The sequence below is a fragment of the Danio rerio genome, chromosome 5, assembly GCF_049306965.1.
Source record: "Danio rerio strain Tuebingen ecotype United States chromosome 5, GRCz12tu, whole genome shotgun sequence".
NCBI lineage: Eukaryota > Metazoa > Chordata > Actinopteri > Cypriniformes > Danionidae > Danio > Danio rerio.
In genome coordinates, this window is record NC_133180.1 from 32,267,501 (window position 1) to 32,289,156 (window position 21,656).

A 21,656-nucleotide genomic window follows, 5' to 3' on the forward strand; every position below is an offset into this window, starting at 1 on the left:
ATAAAAGGCTTTTATTTTAGTCAAAATAAAAAAGTACTTTCTCAAGGAGAAAAAAATATTATAGGAAATGCTGTGAAAATATCCTTAATCTTTTGAATAATAAAAAAGCTAATAATTTTGACTTCAACTGCGTGCGTGATAACTTTTAAATAACTTTTTCTTATGAAGGGCCGAAAACTAAACTTTACTGAAGGTGGTGAGAGAAAAATAAACCAGACTGTTGTCAATGTAATCTTCTAATTTATTATTATATAATTTATTATATAATTCAATTAATACTACATTTTAAATACATTTCAAATACTTTAAATGTAAATTATGATAATACATTTTTGTATAATTTGCTTGCATAATGTCCTCTATTTATCAAGTGACTTTTTTTTTTTTTACCTGATTTATTTAATCAAAACACTTAATATCAGTTTGTTTGTTTGTTTTTTGTAGCTCAACGGTTAAAAAACAAAACTTATGTTAAATTAGAAATGACAATCTCTGTTAAAGGCATTCCCCCAAAATTTCCCATCATTCTCCCTCTCTTCTCAGATGGTGTGGAGGGCCAAATCAAAGGTTACTATTGGCCAACTTTGGCCCGTGGGCCGTATATATAATTATAATTAATAATAAGCTAATAATTATGACTTTAACTGTATCTGTGTGTGTACACACACACACACACACACACACACACACACACACACACACACACACACACACACACACACACACACACACACACACACACACACACACACAGATACAGTTAAAGTCATAATTATTAGCCCCCCTGAATTATTAGACCCCCTGTTTATTTTTTTCCCCAATTTCTGTTTAACGGAGAGCCGGGTTTTTAACACATTTATAAACATAGGTTTTAATAACTTATTTCTAATAACTGATTTATTTATTTTTGCCATGATGACAGCAAGTAATATTTGACTAGATATCTTTCAAGACACTTCTATACAGCTTAAAGTGACATTTAACGGCTTAACTAGGTTAACAAGATTAACTAAGTTATTGTATAACGATTGTTTGTACTGAAGACTTTCGAAAAAAATATAGCTTAATAATTTTGTCCTTCAAATGTTGTTTCAAAAATTAAAAACAGCTCTTATTCTAGCCAAAATAAAATAAATAAGACTATTTAAATAAGAAAGAAAAAGGGGGGGGGCTAATATATATATATATATATATATATATATATATATATATATATATATATATATATATATATATATATATATATATTAAATGTAATAAAAAAAATCACTGGTCATATTAATAAATTTGTGCCATTTGCCCAGTCTCGATTCATTTCCATACCCAGCGTGTTTGTGTTGTGATGGTAGGAGACGAAACTCTTTTTTAATCACAAACCAAACCCATTTCAGATAAATTGGGTCAGGCGTGGCAAATGTCTATTGCAAATGGTGATGGAACGTTCGAGGTTACTAAAGTAACCCTTCGTTCCCAGAGGAGGGGAACGGAAGCACTATAAGTGGATTTGATGTTCTAAATCCGTGTATGGGAGATTCGGTTCAGAAGCTACTCGTCTGAAAGAGTATTGAACGGGCCAATTAAGAATGAATTGGCAGTGCAAGCCTGCGCAGGTGTGCAGCATATGCAATTAACTGAGTATATAAGCACACCTGGTGCCAGCAGACGCTATCCTTTTTAAGCTGAAGAGACTTTTAACAGCTAAGGGACAGTCATTATGGCGACGGAGTATAGTGCTTCCGTTCCCCTCCTCGGGGAACGAAGGGTTACTTTAGTAACCTCGAACGTTCCCCTTCGGGGGGAACTCCAGCACTATAAGTGGACTTGATGTTCTAAATCCATGTATGGGAGCCCATTGAAAGCGCCATAATGACTGCACCTTACCAACACCCACCATGAGAGAGCGGTCAGGCAAGCGTGACGCACCCAGATCATGAGAGGCGCGGTCCTCCAACGTGCCCTTGGCCCTAACTTATCCCACTTCAAAAAGAAGTTTTACGGAATAGGTATATTTTTTTGGGAGTCGCCAACGTCTAGATAATTCTAGGAATATACGACAGTACGTTGGGAAGCGTGCCATTCCAGTAGGGAGGACGCTGCGGAGACCATCCGCACCCAATAGGGGAACAAATGGAATTACATATGGACTAACCCTGAAAAGGGGGAGTGCGCATAAGAAGGTGGTTAGCAGATAGGGAAAGCACGGTGCCACCCAGGGGGGGGAACTTAACCGTGGCGGAAAAGCATATGGGGATCACCAGCGGGGATCGGCCATAGCAGGCACCTATACCCAAAACGCGGGCTGACCAGCGGGCAGACCTACAACGTAATGGGCCAGCAAGTGACTCCTCCGCTGAGTCAGTGCTGGGGGCCTCGGAGGAATCTGCAGGGTTTACCGAATGGGGAACTTTACTGACAGACAGGAGGGTGCACATCTCTCCGTGTTAGGGAAAAAAGGCACCGCAAGCGTGTACAACACCTACCGAGTTGTTTCCTCAATCACCAAAGGTACCTAACACCCTTGAGGAAACCGGCTCCACTCGCAGATTATAAAATCTTGCAAATGTGTTGGGTGTTGCCCAGCCCGCAGCTCTACAAATGTCTGTTAAAGAAGCGCCGCGCGCACACGCCCAAGAGGATGCGACGCTCCGAGTGGAGTGCGCACGCACTCCCGGGGGGCGCGGCTGACCTCTGCTCAAATAGGCACATGAAATGGCCTCCACAATCCAGTGGGATAAACGTTGTTTAGACACGGCACTTCCCTGCTGCCGTCCACCATAACAGACAAAGAGCTGCTCAGAAGATCTAAAGTTCTGAGTACGGTCCACATAAATGCGTAGAGCGCGAACTGGACAAAGTAAGGACAGGGCTGGGTCTGCCTCCTCCGGGGGCAGCGCTTGCAGGGTTACTACCTGATCTCTAAAGGGAGTGGTAGGAACTTTGGGCACATAACCCAATTCCAGGCACGAGTCACTGACCGAAAATGCCTCCATGGAGGCAAACGCGACCAGCAGAGCTGTCTTCAGGGACAGAAATCTTAAAGATACTGTATCGAGTGGCTCGAAGGGATCAAATTGCAGGCTCGTGAGAACGAGGGCGAGATCCCAAGAGGGCGTGAGAGGGGGGCGAGTTGGATTAATTCGCCTAGCGCCTCTGGGGAACCGGATGATGAGGTTATGCCTTCCCACGGTGCCGCCAGCCACCGCGTCATGGTGAGCGGAGATGGCGGCAACGTAAACCTTGAGAGTGGAGGGCGACAGCCTACTGTCCAGCTTCTCTTGAAGGAAAGAGAGCACAACACTGATCTGGCAGGATCGGGGGTCTTCTCTGCGAGAGACACACCGCTCAGTGAATAGACTCCACTTCAGGGCGTAGGCGCGCCTCATAGAGGGGGCTCTAGCCTGGGTGATGGTATCAACCACCGCGGGCGGCAGGTTACCCAAGTCTTCCTCGCGTCTATGGATCACACGTGGAGGTTCCAGAGATCGGGACGAGGGTGCCAGACGGTGCCTTGTCCCTGAGAAAGTAGGTCCTCTCTCAAAGGGATCTGCCATGGGAGGGCCGTCGCGAGGAGGGAGAGCTCTGATATCCAGGTCCGGTTGGGCCAGAGGGGCACAACTAACAGAACCTGTTCCTCGTCCTCCCTGACCTTGCACATTAACTGCGCGATCAGGCTCACTGGGGGAAACGCATACTTGCGTATGCCCCGAGGCCAGCTGTGGGCCAGTGCATCCGTGCCGAAAGAGCCCCCTGCAGGGAGTAAAACAACTGGCAATGAGCGTTCTCGGGGGAAGCAAACAGATCGATCTGGGCCTCCCCAAATCGCGCCCATATCAGCTGGACAGACTCGGGGTGGAGTCTCCATTCTCCAGAGTGAATCTGCTGCCGTGAGAGAACATCGGCTGCATGGTTGAGCATACCTGGGATGTGAATGGTGCGCAGCGACTTCAGCCGCGGGTGACTCCAGAGGAGCAGACGGCGGGCGAGCTGAGACATGCGGCAAGAGCGCATACCCCCCATGCGGTTGATATACGGAGAGCAAGAAACACTGCCAACAGCTCTAGGCGATTGATATGCCAATGCAGCTGGGCACCTACCCACAGGCCCGCAGCTGCATGCCCGTGACACACGGCTCCCCAGCCTGTGCTGGAAGCATCTGTCGAAACAACAACATGACTGGACGTCTGTCCCAGAGGCACACCGGCCTGCAGGAATGAGGGGTCGTTCCAGGGGCTGAGGGTGCGGCGACACAGCGCAGTAACAGAGACTCGGTGTGTGCCTGCATGCCATAAGCGTCTCGGAACTTGATCTTGAAGCCAGAGCTGAAGTGGTCTCATATGGAGCAACCTGAGCGGCATGACAGCCGCAGCGGAAGCCATATGCCCCAGGAGCCTCTGAAAATATTTCAGTGGGACCACTAATTTGCTGTCGAGCTCCCTCAGACAGTTCAGCAGCAGGCGAGCGCGCTCTCCGGAGAGGCGCGCTACCATGGTGACTGAGTCCAGCTCCATCCCGAGAAAAGAGATCCTCTGCACCGGGGCGAGTTTGCTCTTTTCCCAGTTGACCTGCAACCCCAATAGGCGGAGATGCCGGAGCACCTCGTCTCTGTGCGCAGTCAATTGCTCCCGAGAGTGGGCTAAAATCAGCCAGTTGTCGAGATAATTGAGTACGCGGATGCCCGCAAGCCGCAGAGGCGCTAGGGCACCCTCCGCGAGTTTGGTGAAGACCCGCGGAGACAGAGAGAGCCCGAAGGGGAGGACCTTGTACTGCCATGCTCGACCTTCGAACGCGAACCGCAGAAACTGACGTGGCGTGGAAGAATGGAGACATGAAAATACGCGTCCTTCAGGTCTATGGCTGCAAACCAATCCTGAGGACGAACGCATCGGAGGATGCGCCTCTGCGTAAGCATTCTGAACGACAGCTTGTGAAGGCAGCGATTCAAAACGCGCAGATCTAGGATTGGCCGTGACCCACCGCTCTTTTTGGGTATGATGAAGTACGGGCTGTAAAACCCGCTCTCCATCTCGGCTGGAGGTACCGGCTCGATTGCACTCTTCGCCAGGAGGGCAGCAATCTCCTCTCGCAAGACAGGGGCGGACAGGGGATTGACCCTGGTGAAATACATGCCCGTGAACCTGGCAGAGCCCTCGCTAATGACGTCATCGCAGCAATCGTTGACGTACCCGTGGAGGGGCAGCGCGGAGCGGGTGTGCTGATCCGGGGAGCGCGAGGGTCCCACAGAAGAGCTGGAGGAGAGCGATTCGCTCTGGCTCCGCACCCTGACTCCGGAAAAGGGGCTTGGGGGCTGGGAGAAGGAAGACCGTCCCCCCAGCACCCGTGAGCCGCAGGGCAGGCTTGCGGTGCTTGTGAGCCACTGGCAAAGCGCACCGAACCTGCGAGCTAGAGAGCACAGTGTCTCAGACTGGCAGATTTCGGGCTGTCACATCCGGGGAAGTGAAAAAGTGCCCTTTCATTTCATGGCAGTAAAAGGTGCCGTTGAAAATGGCGCCCCGCCCTCCAGCGGGGAAGAGCAAGTTCCCTCTTCTCTAGATTACCTGTCCCAGGGACGCTTCGCGGTCCGTTGCCAGACTTAGCGGCATTCTGGGCAGGGGGAGCTGCCTGCTTCTGAGGTGCTTGACGCGCTCGCTTCGCCAGAGGCGTGTGCGGGGGCGGTGCAGCTCTCGTAGGCGGGCACCTTCGGCGAGGAGCAGGTATGGATGGCACGGCGGGCGGAGCGGGCTACGGATCCGCTGATAAGACATCACCCATCAGACTGCTCTCTCACTGCCTCGAATTCCTGGGTGAATTTGCAGACAGTGTCGCCGACCAGCTTGGGATATGGACAAGTCAAGAAAGCGGACTTTGTCGACTTCGCGCATACCAGCCAAGTTCTAGTCAGGGGTGGCGCTCCTGGATCACTAGTGTGGACATCGTCCTCCCCAAAGCACACGCAGCGGACTCAGTAGTCCGAGGAGCTTAGTCGGCTGCGGTGCGAAGCTCATAAGCCTGGGTTGGACCCACCCTCGTGCAGCTCGGCTAGCGCCTGCGCTTGGTAGCGCTGGTAGGTGGCTATTGCTTGCAAGGCGGAAGCAGCCTGGTCCGTAGCTTTGCAAGCTCTGACTCCGGGGAGCAGAAACTTACAGGCTTTGGATGGGAGACGAGGCGGACCCCACCAAGAAGAGGCGCCGCGCGGACTAACCGCCATAGCGCACTCAACCTGAGGAGTTGCCACATACTCCCTGGCCGCTCCACCACCAAGAGTGGTGAGGGTGGAGGGACACGCAGCACTAGCAGAAAAAAGTGCTCTTTAAGACCGCGTGAGCCTACTGTGCGTCATCGGGAAGAAGGGAACGCCCCTCTAGTCAGTCAGGCCACGGAGCTGGGGGAAAAACCATCTCCAACCCACGGCCGAAGCAGCCCGGGAAAGCACGGCTAACACGTCCGTTTCAGTATCCGTTTTGACAGCGCTCACCTGCCCGAAGGGGGCAGGCGGGTCCGGATCATCGTCGGACAATGAAAGCCCACCCTCCGATGCCGCGGGGGACATCTGATCTCCGGTGTCAGCGAGCGTGAAAGCTACCATCTGATTAGACGGATCACTCCCAGTACCCGAAGCTTGGATGGAGCGCTTGGAGGAGCGAGAGGTCCGCGAGCCCTTAGGCGGCGGATTATCTCTCGCTGGAACCCTCAGATCTGCCCGAGCGCCCGCTGCAGAGCAGGAGGCGACTAGTGTGGCTCGCTCTCTTACGAAAGCTAGCCTAGATCTCAACTGCGTGACGGTCATGGCATCGCAGTGACGACATGAACCGCCCCCGAGCACCACATTAACATGCTGGACCCCCAAACATGTAATGCAGTGAACGTGCCCATCATCCGGAGCCAGGAAACCCCGCAACCAGAAACGCACAGTCGGAGCGTCTTCCTGAGAAGGACGTGCTGCACGACTGTGTTGCTCTTTTAGGATGCTTTGCAGCAATACGCACCGCTCTTGGAGGACCGGACCCAAAGGGACGCCAGGCAAGGGAGAAACCCAGCTCGACCGTCTGCCGCTGCGTGGATTCGCTCTGGACCGGGAGACACTCGTTCGCTCGAAGTGGCTGTAGACAGCAGGAGGAACCCTCATGAAGCTTGATCAGAAAAGTCTCTGAAGCAAAAAGGATAGCGTCTGCTGGCGCCAGGTGTGCTTATATACTCAGTTGATTGCATATGCTGCACACCTGCGCAGGCTTGCGCTGCCAATTCATTATTAATTGGCCCGTTCAATACTCTTTCAGACGAGTAGCTTCTGAACCGAATCTCCCATACACGGATTTAGAACATCAAATCCACTTATAGTGCTGGAGTTCCCCACGAAGGGGAACATAAGCTGTTGCTCACATATAAGACAGACAGGACATGAAAGTCAAAAGCCTTTACATCCCTCAGTCACATGAACAAAATTGCTTAAACACTGTCTGTAAACTCTTCCCTTTTTCAGATGATGGTAAAAGTTACTCACGTATCTCCGTTTGCACTGAGAAAAGAAAAAGCAGAAAACAAAGCTGATATGAAGAAGTTGATATGAAAAAGCTTTTTACTAGAAACACAGCAGTCATTAGGTGCTCATTATTACTCATAAATGTTTTGTAACATCTCCTACATAACAAAGTGTGTCCAGAGAACATGATGAATATGAGGCACATGACACTCAAAAGCAAGGTTTCAAATTGGTGCTAACTCCACTTCTAAATCACTAATGTAAAAATCCCTAAGTGAAGTTCTTACCTGCTCAGTTCTTTCTGAAGGTCCTGCATGTGCCTGTGACACTGAGCGTAATAAGCAGCCTGAGCCTCCACAAACTCATGCAGACAGCGCAGGTGGTTTACCTGCAATGGAAAGTCAATTTAAAGGGAGCAAAATAGAGAACTCATTTTGTTTAAATAGAAATAAATAATTACCAATGTTTAAAAGACTGGGACTGGTATGATATTTTATATTAATTTGCTAAAAAGAAAATAACAATAATACTAAAAAGAAAAGAAAAATGAGACCCACATAACATGCAAAAAAATAAAATAAAATGAAATTTAAAAAAATAACACGTTTTTACAATTTATTAACTGTTTCCCTTATTTTAAATATATATTAAATATATTATTTTATTAAATTATTTTAGGTTAAAATGGCAAATATTTAACTAAACTAAGGGAAGTTGTTGGGCCAAATTCTTAATTTTTTTGATCACACAGGAGGCAAGACTACAGGAAGGTTATAAAAGCACCAAAAACTGATATTAAAAATGTATTTCAGTCAGAATTTTACTATAGGTCAACAAATATATTTTGGCAAAATTTTCCCTCCATATCATAGGTCTCAAACTCAATTCCTGAAGGGCTGCAGCTCTGCAAAGTTTTGCTCCAAGCCTATTCTAAGACAGCTAATTCAACTAATCGAGGTGTTTCAGAATAGCTTTGAACACCTTGATTATTTGGATTAGCCGTGTTTGATTAGGGCTGAGGCAAAACTATGCATAGCTGTGGCCCTCTAGGAATTGAGTTTGAGTCCTATGCTATATATAGAGGTGATATAGCTACTAGTATATATTGTCAGTTTTGTTGTGCTTGCATGTGTGGAAAAGTTTAAAGCATGTGTTTTACAACACTAATTGTGCGCCCCAAACCCCTTTATGTCCAGAACGGTCTGTGGTGCAGAAAGACTCACATGTGTGCTGCTGATGCCCTCCAGCAGGAGGCGAGTCACTTCTGCCTGTCTGTCAAACTCCGTCTGAGCCACACGCAACTCATGCTCTGCCTGGGCGCACACAAACACCCACACACATTATCCACATAGCTCAAATAGTATTTGTTTATAGTCATCTTGGATTGGTCTGTCTTCTTCAGTCAACATAAACATTCTTCCTAAAGTAATAAAGCACCTCCTTTTATAATCTTGTTATGAATAAAACCACAAAAGATATCTTTTTTGATAGGGACAGTGAGAGAAGACAGGAGGCCATGGGGAAGCAGACTGAGAGAGCAACACAGGCCAGACTCCTTAACCACAACCCACATCGGTCACAAGACTCATGTGGATCAACATATGCGCAAACGTTTCGCCAATTCATTAAACACCATTTACAACTGTTAGTGGTTTTAGACATGAAACATGCACAGTGAAAAGTATTCAAGTATGCATTGTCAAAAACACAAAAACGAGAACTTATTACAGTAAATGAGTTTTGGTCATTAGATTGACTGCTGTTTGAGATAATAGATAAAGTTCAGGCAAATAACGTAATCATTATATTTTATTTAAAAAAAAGGCAATGTTGTTCATTCATTTTTGAAAACCCTTTTATAATAAATTCGTTCTAACACCAAAGAAATGGCAGAATTTTGAAACTGCTGTCACAAAAACTTCTTTCGGTAAAGGTAAAAGGGCAATGACGACTACAAATGAATCAATTCATAACACATCCATTTTTATAATTTTTACAGAAATTCCTTTATAGCTACTGTTTTATTTTCATATGTGACCCTACATATGAAACTACATATGAACCACAGTCTAAAGTTATGGGTAAATACACTCACCGTCCACTTTATTAGGTAAATCTTACTAGTACCAGGTTGTACCCCCTTTTTGACCCTGAACCACATTCTGAAGTCATGGGTATGTACACTCACCGGCCACTTTATTAGGTACATCTTAATAGTTCCAGGTTGTACCCCCTTTCGCCTTCACTACTGCCTTAATCCTTCATGGCATAGATTCAACAAGGTACTGGAAATATTCCTCACAGATTTTGTTCCATATTGACATGATAGCATCATGTAGTTTCTGTAGATTTGTCGGCTGCACATCCATGATGTGAATCTCTCGTTCCACCACATCCCAAAGGTGCTCTTTTGGATTGAGTTCAGGTGACAGTGGAGGCCATCGAGTACAGTGAACTCATTGTCATGTTCAAGAAACCAGTCTGAGATGATTTGTGCTTTATGACATGGTGCATTATGTCATAAAGAGGTGAACATGGTCAGCAACGTTTTCCCCAATCTTCTGTTGTCCAAATTTGATGAGTTTGTGTGAACAAAAGCCTCAGTTTCCTGTTTTTAGCTGACAGGAGAGGGACCCGGTGTGGTTTTCAGCTGCTATAGCCAGTACACCTCAACGTTTGATGTGTTGTGCGTTCAGAGATGCTCTTCTAAATACCTCGGTTATAACGAGTGGTTATTGGAGTTACTGTTGCCTTTTTATCAGCTGGAACCAGTCTGGTCATTCTCCTCTAACCTCTGGCATAAACAAGGCATTTGCGTCCACAGAACTGCCCTAACTGGATATCTTCTCTTTTTCTGACCATTCTCTGTAAACCCTAGAGATGGCTGTGCATGAAAATTCCAGTAGATCAGCAGTTTCTGAAATTCTCAGACTAGATCACTTAAATCACCATCATTTTTCTCATTTTTGATGCTCTGATTGAACTGCAGCAGATCATCTTGACCATGTCTACATGCCGAAATGCATTGAGTTGCTGTTAAATTTGTGTTAACGAGCATTTGTACAGGTGTACCTAATAAAGTGGCCGGTGAGTGTATGTATGAATGAATGGCAATAAATGCATTATTCGAGTCAAAATTATAGATTCTTCTAATGTGCAAAAAATAATTTTACCTTCCAAATAAACAAATACCCTCCAAGCAAATGTGTGTTTAAACAGACAGATTGGCTAAAATTCAAGGCTAAATTTGGGCTGTCAATAACAATCTAATACTTCTAATTAAACCCCAAAACTAGACTAGTCATCACGTACACAAAATATACTACTCATGTGCAGTCATTCCTTCCCATATGTTTGATGATTAGTCTAGTTTTGAGCTACACATAGACACCTACACACAAAAAATGCTTACTAGGTATCTTAATCCATCAAGATTATTTTTAGATTTTAGAAAACATTTCAAGAATAAGGACGTTTATGTTGTGATCCAGGATCACAAATGTGTATAGACAGATTGTGTGACTATATTTGAATATTTACTGAATCTGTATTGTACATTTTTCCCATTAAAGGGATAGATCTAAACCTATAAAACTATTCTAGAGAGGTTCTAAACCTTTCTGAATTTCTTTCTTCTGCTGAGCACAAAACAAGATATTCAGTAAAATGCTGGGGGAAAAAGACAGCCATCCAGAATTAAAACCAAAAAAATGACAATGGGAGGTAATGGCTGTTCTTTCCAACATTCATCAGTGTATCTTGCTTTGTGTTTAACAGAAGAAAGAAACTCAAACAGAGCTGACAGTCTTTTTAATGAAATGACAGCTCTTATTACGCAATCATCTATTGGGTAAATTAACACTCAATCATTTATTGCCTCCCTAAGGAAGAAAGCAAACAAAGAAACGTCTAAAAACAGACTGTGGATCTTGCCTGATACTCACTTTATCTACTTCCTCACTCCAGAGCTGGAACATGAAGCATAACGACAAGAGAAAAACAATGATGACAACACACCAGAGACACTCTTTACAAATACACACCCACTGCATGGAGAAAATGCTGACTACATTTCTCAGGTTAAACTTAAGAAATACATACACAAATAAACACGTTGAGGAACTGAAAGAGACATTCTAATGTAATCACACACATGGGCATCTTTAAAATAAATATTTTCAATAAATGTGAAAGGATAAAACCATTTGTACCCCCATGCATTCCACTGATGAAAGGGGACTTTCATGTTTTGACTCATGTAATGGCATTATGTGTACAAGTACAAAATCTATCAACGACATTCAGCAAGGCTGCAACGCAATGATCAAAAGTTACAGGAAAGACTTTTACAATGTTGCACTGGGTTTCAGTTTCAAATAAATGCTGCTGTTTTGACATTTCCAATCATTAAAACAATCCCGAAAAAGTGTTACCACAATTAACATCTCATGAGAATTATCATGCGACAAAGATTAGAGCAATAGACACTTACAATTCAGCTTTAAGTCACAGGAATAAATTAAATTCGAGAATGCATTCAAACAGAAATCACATTAGAAACAACATCAACGTTTTTCATGTATTTTGCTCAAGCGGATACAGCCTTGTTTAACAAAACAAAACAATTTTTCCCACAACAAACATCATTTAATTTTACTTTATTTACAACTGGAAGGAGGCTGCTAGATGCTGAGACTGACCAATCAAATTAGAGTTTACAGAATGAATGAATGAATATATATATATATATATATATATATATATATATATATATATATATATATATATATATATATATATATATAAATTTTAATTTTTTTTAAAAGACAATAAGGTCAGTTATTAGAAATTAGCTATTTAAACTATTATGTTTAGAAATGTGTTGAAAAAGCTTCTCTTTCTTTAGTTGTAGTCAGAATTATTAGCCCTTCTTTTAACTTTTTTTTTTTTTTCCTTTTTTAAATATTTCCCAAATGATGTTTAACAGAGCAAGGAAATTTTCACAGAAAATGGAGAAAGTCTTATTTGTTTTAGTTCATCTATAACAAAAGCCATTTTACATTTAAAAAAAAAAACATTTTAAGATTAAAATTCTTAGCCCCTTAAAGCAAAATTTTTTGTCAATAGTCTACAGAACAAACCATCATTATACAATAACTTTCCTGATTACTCTAACCTGCCAAGTTAACCTAATTAACCTAGTTAAGCCTTTAAATGCCACTTTAAGCTGTATAGAAGTGTCTTGAAAAATATCTAGTCAAATTATATTTACTGTCATCATGGCAAAGATAAAATAAATCAGATATTAGGAATGAGTTGAAAAAAAAAATCTTCTCTCCATAAACAGAAATAAGGGAAAAAAATAAGAAATTAAATTAATAATTCTGACCTTAACCAACTGTAGATGGATGGATGGAGCTAAAGACAAATCTATTTATTAATCATCCTGTAAATTTTGTACTTTTAAAACTGTAATTTCATATTAATAATTTTCCTTTGTCTTTGCCTTGATGACAGTACAATACACATTTACAAAGTATTTTGAAATTTACCAGTATTCAGCTTCAAATGCAATATAAAGGCTTATTTATTAATTATGTTAGGCAAGTTAGGTTAATTAGGCAAGTCACAACTTGGACAACAGGGGTTTCTTTTGTACACTGTAAAAAAAAAAAGTTGAAAACTCAAAACTGTATAGGGCAACGTGCTGCAGAGCTTTCAAACCCAAGTACTGCACTTCACAAATTTTTTTCAAGTGTAGGCAACTTAAAGAAAAAATGCTATTCTTTCAATATTTTTATTCCAGTCAAACAGAAAGAATTAACACTTACTGCAGAGAAAAAATATAACACTAGAAAATGTTGAAAGGAAAAATGTCCTTGCTCTGTTAAATATGACTTGGGAAACATTTGAAAATGAATTTAAAATTTCACACGAAGACTGATCATTTAGTCTTTAACTATATATAATAATAAGAAATGAGTATCTGTATCCCCAGCTTTTTGAGCTGTACTGTAAAACCCAACAGTCAACTTTTTGAAATGAAATGAGTGTAGTTAACTTAAAATTGACTGAAAGTTAATTCTACCCATTTAAAAAGAGTTTTGAACTCAGTGTTGAAGGTAATGAGTTCATTAAAAACCCCATTACTTTAACTTAAATGGAGTAAGTTCACGACACTTATATGGACTAGTTTGTTTTTTGGTTGTTTTTTGAACTTCAATGGTTTGTAAAAACTGGTTTCCTTAAATGGTTTGAGTTGCCTTAACCCATTGGGTTTTACAGTACTCAGTTGGTTTGAGTTATCTTCATTTATTGGGTTTTACTGTGCTCAAATTGCTTCATTTACTCAAATGAATTAAGTTCACAGTACTCATTAGGATTAGTTTTTGAACTCATATGGTTTGTCGCAATCGGTTTCCACAAATGGTTTAAGTTACTTTAACTTTTAAGGTTTTACAGTGTACAACCAAATATTCACTCACACAAACACTGCAAATACTATATACAACAACAAAAACATATGCACAGTGTATTGCATATGCTGTCAGCAAAACATTAATCAAACAAACAAGGGGAAAAGCACACTAACACACAACATCATAAGACAGTGTTACTGAGGGAAAACAATGACAGAGGGAAACAGGACTAGTTCTTAACAATGAGTCTTGAAAAGTTAAAAAAAAAGATTCTACCATCACTGACTACAGGCAATAAATACTGCATGTGTTTAAGCTCACTACTTAAACTAAGGTTTCACTTCGAATTTATATTCATACAACCTTTTCTCTGTCAGCCAGACATGATTCATCAACTTCCCTATCCCACTGCATGAAATGAGAAAAGTAAGAGAGTGGGATGATGGAATAAAAATCCCTTTCCTCACCTTCACATTTCAATCAACTAAAATTATGGGTAATGGAAAAAAATCAGCAGAGGATGTGGCAAAAAAAGTGCAACAATGGTGACTGATCTTTTAATTACTTTGTGTCTCGGCTGATGATTTTCAGGCCAAAACAAAACTATTCCTCCACCACAGAGAACTGACTGTACATCCTGCTAATCTATATTTAAAAGCTGCAAATATATGTGTGGAAAAAGAGTGCAAATGGGGCATTTGGAGAGATAGTTAGAGATAGAGATAGAGAGAATGGAGGCAGGATTTCTAAAACTAAGGGTCTGCAGTCTTCTTACCGCAGATGCACTGGCGGACAGAACATAATTTCGTGGCCTAGTCTCCTGAAAGTCAGGCGCAGCCTACAGGTGGAGGGGGGAAAAGAGAATTTGACAAAGAATCATGTGTCCGCATGAACTAACCCAGTAGACATGAATGTTTCCTTTTTTAACATTCAAATGAAAATAAACAGGTGACAAATCAGCCTGTAACCTCTCTCTCTCTCTCTCACACACACACACACACACACACATACACACACACACAAAACAGGCACATTAGGGAAGTTGCTGCTTCTTTTTTGTATCACTTCATTCCACTCCACAACAAAAATATATAAGAATAAAAATAAACCGGAAGCAAGAAAAAAAAATTAAGAAAGCAATTTTTTTTGTTTCTAAAGTGCTGAAAATAACCAACTCTATCCCCCGGTTTCACAAACAAGGTTTAAAGGCTAGTCAAGATTAAATTGCATGTTTGAGCCGTCTCAACTCAAAATAACTGGTGAAGAGATGTCTTAAAATATGTCAGTGTCATTTTTTTTTTTTTGTCTCCACGTGCACACCAGTAATATTTTTTCTAAGGCCATTTTTCTAAACGTGTCTTAAATAGCCTAATTTAACTAAGGCCTAGTCCTGGCTTAACCTAAGCCCTGTTTGTGAAACTGAGCCGTTATGTCCTACGTTAACAGTAACAATTAAACTGTTACTTATCAGTCCTTTTGCAGGAGTGATATATTGTAAACCACCACAGTTTTTACACAAAAGAATAACATCGTAGTACAGCTGCATGACACTGTAGATCAGGTGTGACCAACCCTGTTCCTGGAGATCGACCTCCCTGCAGATTTCAGTTGCAACCCATATGAAACACACCTGCCTGTAATTATCAAGTGCCGTTCACGTCCTAATTAATTGGTTCAGGTGTGTTTGATCAGGGTTGGAGCTGAACTTTGCAGGAAGATCGATCTCCAGCAACAGGGTTTAGCACCGCTGCTGTAGATTTATAACAATGGTTGCTTTTTTTTGCTCAGCTTTGATCTGTAGCATGAGAAGTACAAAACTCTGGTTTCGATGTCCCCTGACAAGCTTATTTATATGATGATGAATTAAAAAGTCAAAGCAGACAAAAGCATCTTAGTCTAAATCCCAATATGCTGAGCAATTTTCCTAACTGCTAAATGACACTGTACACACCTATGCATCACTCATATACAGCAAATACACAACAATAGAAAGTGTTTCAATTTGTTTCATTTCCTAACCAACCATTGTATATCTTTTCCTTTCTTTCTATCTATCTATCTATCTATCTATCTATCTATCCATCTATCTATCCATCCATCGTTTTTTCATTTACAGTATATATAAAGAGACACACAGAAAGATAGACAGACAGACAAATAGAGATTCCATGTGCATTCTTGAGCCCTATAAAATGCATCATGTTAAAGATTATATTTAGTGACTTAACTCAGAAAAGAAAGGTTATAGGTTTGACAGGAATATTCCTTATTTAGTTGATTTATTTTACAATTCAGGTGTCAGACAGTTCGAAGGTCAGATCTGAACAAGTAAGTGTTTGCTGGAGGCAGCCATGAATGAAAGACACACGCACACAGACCTACACACACACACACGGATACTCACATCTCCCTCACACTGTGAGAATAATAACAGAGAGACGTGTTATTGTTTACAATACATTGAAGGGAAAAGATCCGACACAGAGCACACAATCAAACCTATATGACCTTCAGAAAAAATTAAACAAAACATCCATTTAAAATGGTATTGCTTTACACACACACACACACACACAAACAAACACAAACACACACAAACACACACACACACACACACACACACACACACACACACACACACACACACACACACACACACACACACACACACACACGCACACACACACACACTAGACAGCCAGGTTCCTCATGAGGAATAGGATAACATTAATATTTAAGAGTGATGCAGTCTTAATAACTGAAAAGCCCCTTTTAACTGTGCACTTAACTTGATGACATATTTCCAGATGTGCGACAGGGGTCCACTGGGTTAGTAACACAAAATGTGTCAATGGGAAATCTATTTAAAATCACACCCAATTGGGCCGACTAAAGAACTTTTTCTGAAAAAAAAAAAAAAACAGAATGTGACTCAGCCCTATGAGTAAGTTACATCTGGTGAGGGCAAAATCTTGATTCAATGAAAAGGCAAACCATATGAAGTGAAAGGAGATTAGATTCGCTCATTCACAGATGACATGTCCATGTGCCCTCTGACTCAAAGCTTCCCAGACATTAATCTTCCATTTCCACTTCCATTGTTTCCAAACATAACACAGTAAATGCCCCTTTGTCAATTAAGAAAACACAGACTCGCTTTAACAATGCCCATATACAGCATGAGACAACGTATATCAAAAGTAATAAGGAGTGACCAGGGGCTAGTGAGTTTGTTCATAGTCATAATAACGGCAACATTCAATCATAATAATGCTGAATAACCCCATTCATTTGTTCACATCAGTTAACAACTACTGTTAAAGGGATATTTCACCCAAAAAATGAACATTTCCTCAACATTTACTGATATTCAATTGGTTACAAACTTTTGCGAGTTTGATTCTTCTGTTGAACACGAAATAAAATATTCTGAAGAGTGCTGTAAATCATCAGTTATTGACATAATAGGAACAAAAATAATAGGAACAAAAATAATAATAATAATGCAGAAGTAAATGGCTGTTGCTTTCCAACATTCTTCAGTATATCTTCCTTTGTGTTCAACAAAGGAACGAGACAGGTTTAAAAAAAGCTGCAGATGGGTAAAATAGGACAGAATTAAAACTATTACTTTAAATATTACTAAGCTCTGTTCTTTTTAATTCTTATTAATACTTTTTTAAAATAAATAATTGTTCTCTGAAGTTTGAAATCCTAAAGCTTCCTTTTTTAAATATATCAAACCTCTTCTGCTCACCAAGCCCATATTTATCACTATGTGAATCACTATCTTTCAGATCTTTTCAGAATAGTTATGTGTAGAACTTTAAGATGAAGTCATTTGGTCGCAGGGCTTTTAGTTTTGTTATGGAACTCCCTACCTTTCCACTTTTGCCAGGTAGACACTATTTGCAATCTCAGATAAAGCTTTTTTTGTTCAGATTAGCTTTCAATGATTTGTTGGTTTACTATTATGTTTATTTTGCTTTCCACTGCTTCTGTTTTTATGATGTGCTTCGCCATATACTGTAAGGTGCCCTTGAGTGCTTTAAAAAGGCAGCTATCAAGGTATTATTATTTAATAATAAATAATTAAGCATACCCAATTCGCCTATATCACATGTTTTTGGACTGTGGGGGAAACCAGAGCACCCGGAGGAAACCCACAAAAGAACATGCAAACTTCACACAGAAATGAAACTAACCCAGCCAGGGCTCGAACCAGCAACCTTCTTGCTGTGAAGCAATTGTGTTAGCCACTGCGCCACCCTTATTAGTATTATTGATTTTTTTAATGTAATTTATTCCTTCATTTTATGGCTGAATTATTAGTATCATTAATCCAGTCTTTAATGTCACCTGATCCTTCAGAATCTATTTTAAATAAGCTAAATGGCTGATCTGTTATATTCAGTTATTAATGCTGATAAAAGATTTATTAATGAATGTGTTCAAAATTAAATATAAAACCAATTGTAACATTGCAAAGGCCTTATTATACACAAATTCAAGTTTGTGATTTCCAATTATACTGGCGTCATGATGACTAAAAAGAGAAAAATCCCCTTCGATGAACAATTATTAAGCCATACGTGTCTTGATACCCACCATGGTTCCCTTTAAAAAATGCCCGTCACTACATTAGCAAGTATCAAAAGTCCCAACATCTATTTTATTATTGATAAATTGTCCTTGATGAATAATAGTACTTTTTTTAAAAATACTGATTGGTAGTTTTGAAAGGTAAAATTATAATTTCCACGAAAATATGAAGCAAGCCTTTACACAGCTATTAAACAAAGTCTTCAACAATGATAAAAACAGATTCAGCAAAGACAAAAATCAGTTTTGCTGCAGACGGTCTTGGTCTTTTTTTTTTTTTGGACAATTCCAATCATCAAAGTGAGCTAAGAAAACAACATTAAGCATCAATGTTTTTCAATGATACATTTTTAAATTAATCAGCAATCAGAATGATTTCTGAAGGATCATGTGACACTCGAAATTAATTGTGATTGTGATTTTAAAAATCACAGGAATAAATGACAATTTAAAAACAATTCTCGCAAAATAACTTTACACGGTTGCTTCTTTGTTGTTATATTTTTAATCAAATAAACCCTTATAAAACAGAAGGTCGGAATGTTCTAAAATTTTGACCGGTGATATTTGTTGACATTATTTAGTGGACTATGAAGTAAAATGAACACAAAAATAACATTTTATAAACATTAACAAATATAATATATTTGGTATATATAAGATTCATTCATTTATTTTCCTTGAATGAATAATGAATGAACCACCTACTTATCCAGCATATGTTTTACACAGCAGAGGCCCTCCCAGCTGCAACCCAGTACTGGGAAACATGCATACACACCCATTCACACACATACACAAAAATTCAGTTAATTCAATTAACTTATAGCACATGTCTTTGAACTGGAGGAAACCCACGTGAACACATGAACATGCAAAACTCCACACAGAAACGCCCCAGAAACTGTCCCAGCCAAGACTCGAACCAGTGACCTTCTTGCAGTGAGGTGACAGTGCTAACCACTGAGCCGAGTTACCATTTATATATAAGGTAACACTTCATTTTAAATGGTCTTTAATAGACATTCTGTTGACCAATATAGCAACTAAATCTCATTGGAATATTTGTAAACTGTTGATTTTGGGTTAGTAGAATTAGTTGACATGTACTTGCAAAGCAATGTCTAAACAGGATTGTCAAAATAGTGAAACTATACAAATGTATTGCTCATTGGAAAATGAATCAACTCATTTCTCAAAATCTATTATAATAACTGTAACAGTAATAGTCTATTTAGAGGTTCTTCAAGTGTATATTTGATTTGGATTTTGGTCTAAACAGCGAGTGTCCTTGCTGGACAGCCCACTTCCTGAATTGACCCTCGAGAGATCGGAATCGTGCTTTGTGGGCGGTTACAGGACGAAATCTTGTGACCATAAAGATGTTGAGATAAGTCAAAATAAGAGCTTACAGCTGCCTTGGCCTCTGCTAACTTTGCTTTCTTGAGCCGAGCTTTGCAAACATCCAGGTCAAGACGTCGGTTCTCAAGAAGCCGTCTCTCTCTCTGAAAACAACAAGAAAAAAAGATCGACTTTGACTTTGATACTGAAATACACTTTGCTTTAACGTCAAATCAATCGTTTTTGTATGAATAAAAAAATTTAACTATAAAATGCATTTACTAGAGCTAGGGTTACTGCATGCATCTATGCATAATGTTTACTGTAGTAAGTATATGTAATGTGCAAAAAGGTCACTGCCAAAATCATATACATTCATATAAAGCTTTACAGATGTACATGTATTTTGATGATCTGAATAAAATACAATATAGTACAAATGTACAGTTGAGTTGAGTTGACTTTATTGGTACCCGTAGGTAGATTCTTTTTGCACCAAAGTTTGGCATTTAATACAAACAATTGAATCACACATAAACATACCCACATGTACACATACAAAAATACATTATAAAGTATTACTGTTTATTCAGAGCAACAATAGATAATAGCAAAAAGCTATTTCTGTAACATGCTGAAAGCATCGAGCCGAAGGAAGCAGGATAAACTCCTCAGACCGAGGATGTGAGCAACAGCTATATTTTAGGCAATCCGTAAAAGCTGCCAATTATACAGGGATTCAATAGACCATTTCAATGTGGTCATGTCATTGGCTCATGAACATTTCCTGCATGTTATCAAACTATTTCATAACTGTTACAAGAAGTAATTTAATCATAACTTGATGTTAAAACAGCTCTCATAACATTATTTATCAATATGTGGCTCTTTTTGGATTATCGGAAGCTATAGATATAAAACATGTAAAACAGCTAATAGCTTGGGACCATTGTTTTTGTTTGCATCCCTCAAAATGAAGGATAGAACTGACTCAATAACAGCAAGACAGAAAACAGTAAGCGTATTGGGGCCAATGTGAAAACGTGATAGTTTCCTGAGACAATAAAGGCACTACAGCGTTGAAGGTCAAAAAGCTGACCTTATTCATAGAATATGAGCATAATAAAACTACAAAAAAAATTGTGTTTAAGAACAAACTAATTATTGCATGCATTTTTCATAGTATTGTGGTCAGGGTGTCCTTCTGTCTGAAAGTACTAATGAGATACTTTGGCCAAAACATTTACTAACCCTCGAGTGGATCCAAACCTTTAGGAGTTTCGTTCTTCTGTTGTACAAAAAGGAAGAATATTTTGAAGAAAGTTGAAAAGCCGCAAGAAAAATACTGTGGAAGTCAACGGTTACAGGTCTCCAGCTATCTTCAAAACATCTTTTTTTGTGTTTAACAAAAGAAAGAAACTTGTTTGGAACAAGTCATGGGTAAATAAATGATGATTTTTTTGGGGGGGGATTTTTAAACCATTAACTACAAATGTCAAAGTTCTGCTGAAGTTGTACTGGAGGTAACCAGACTGTAACAAACAGATGTAATCGCATATGTCTTGTTTACAGTGCATCAGATGGAAGTAAACCACCTGAGATCTAAGGATTGTATACTCACGGAAATGGTTTTCCAGTCACCCTCCAGAAAATTCCTCAGAGGTGTAAGGAAGTTGATGGCTGATGTTTGTAGAAATTCCCGCTCGGATCCACCCAGCCTCTTTTGATACTCTCCAACAGTGATCAATGTACTCCCTGTAAATACCGACGAATATTCATGAGACAACCTTACATGTAGCTGAGCTTGATAATTATCT

At 40.4% G+C, this 21,656-nt stretch overlaps 1 protein-coding gene across 10 annotated transcripts in view; it reads right to left on the minus strand.

Moving 5' to 3' along the window:
- sh3glb2b (SH3-domain GRB2-like endophilin B2b) overlaps positions 1-21,656 on the minus strand; it is a 45,551-nt gene that overhangs the window by 6,068 nt on the left and 17,827 nt on the right. For 2 of the 10 annotated variants that reach the window (XM_021476045.2, XM_021476044.2), the window contains 8 exons: positions 21,461-21,594; positions 19,911-20,003; positions 14,672-14,734; positions 14,260-14,304; positions 11,422-11,445; positions 8,701-8,790; positions 7,765-7,865; positions 7,499-7,513 (listed from right to left, as the gene is read on the minus strand). In XM_021476045.2, the coding sequence (XP_021331720.1) occupies positions 7,499-7,513; positions 7,765-7,865; positions 8,701-8,790; positions 11,422-11,445; positions 14,260-14,304; positions 14,672-14,734; positions 19,911-20,003; positions 21,461-21,594 (565 nt within the window). 10 annotated transcript variants of the gene reach the window in all.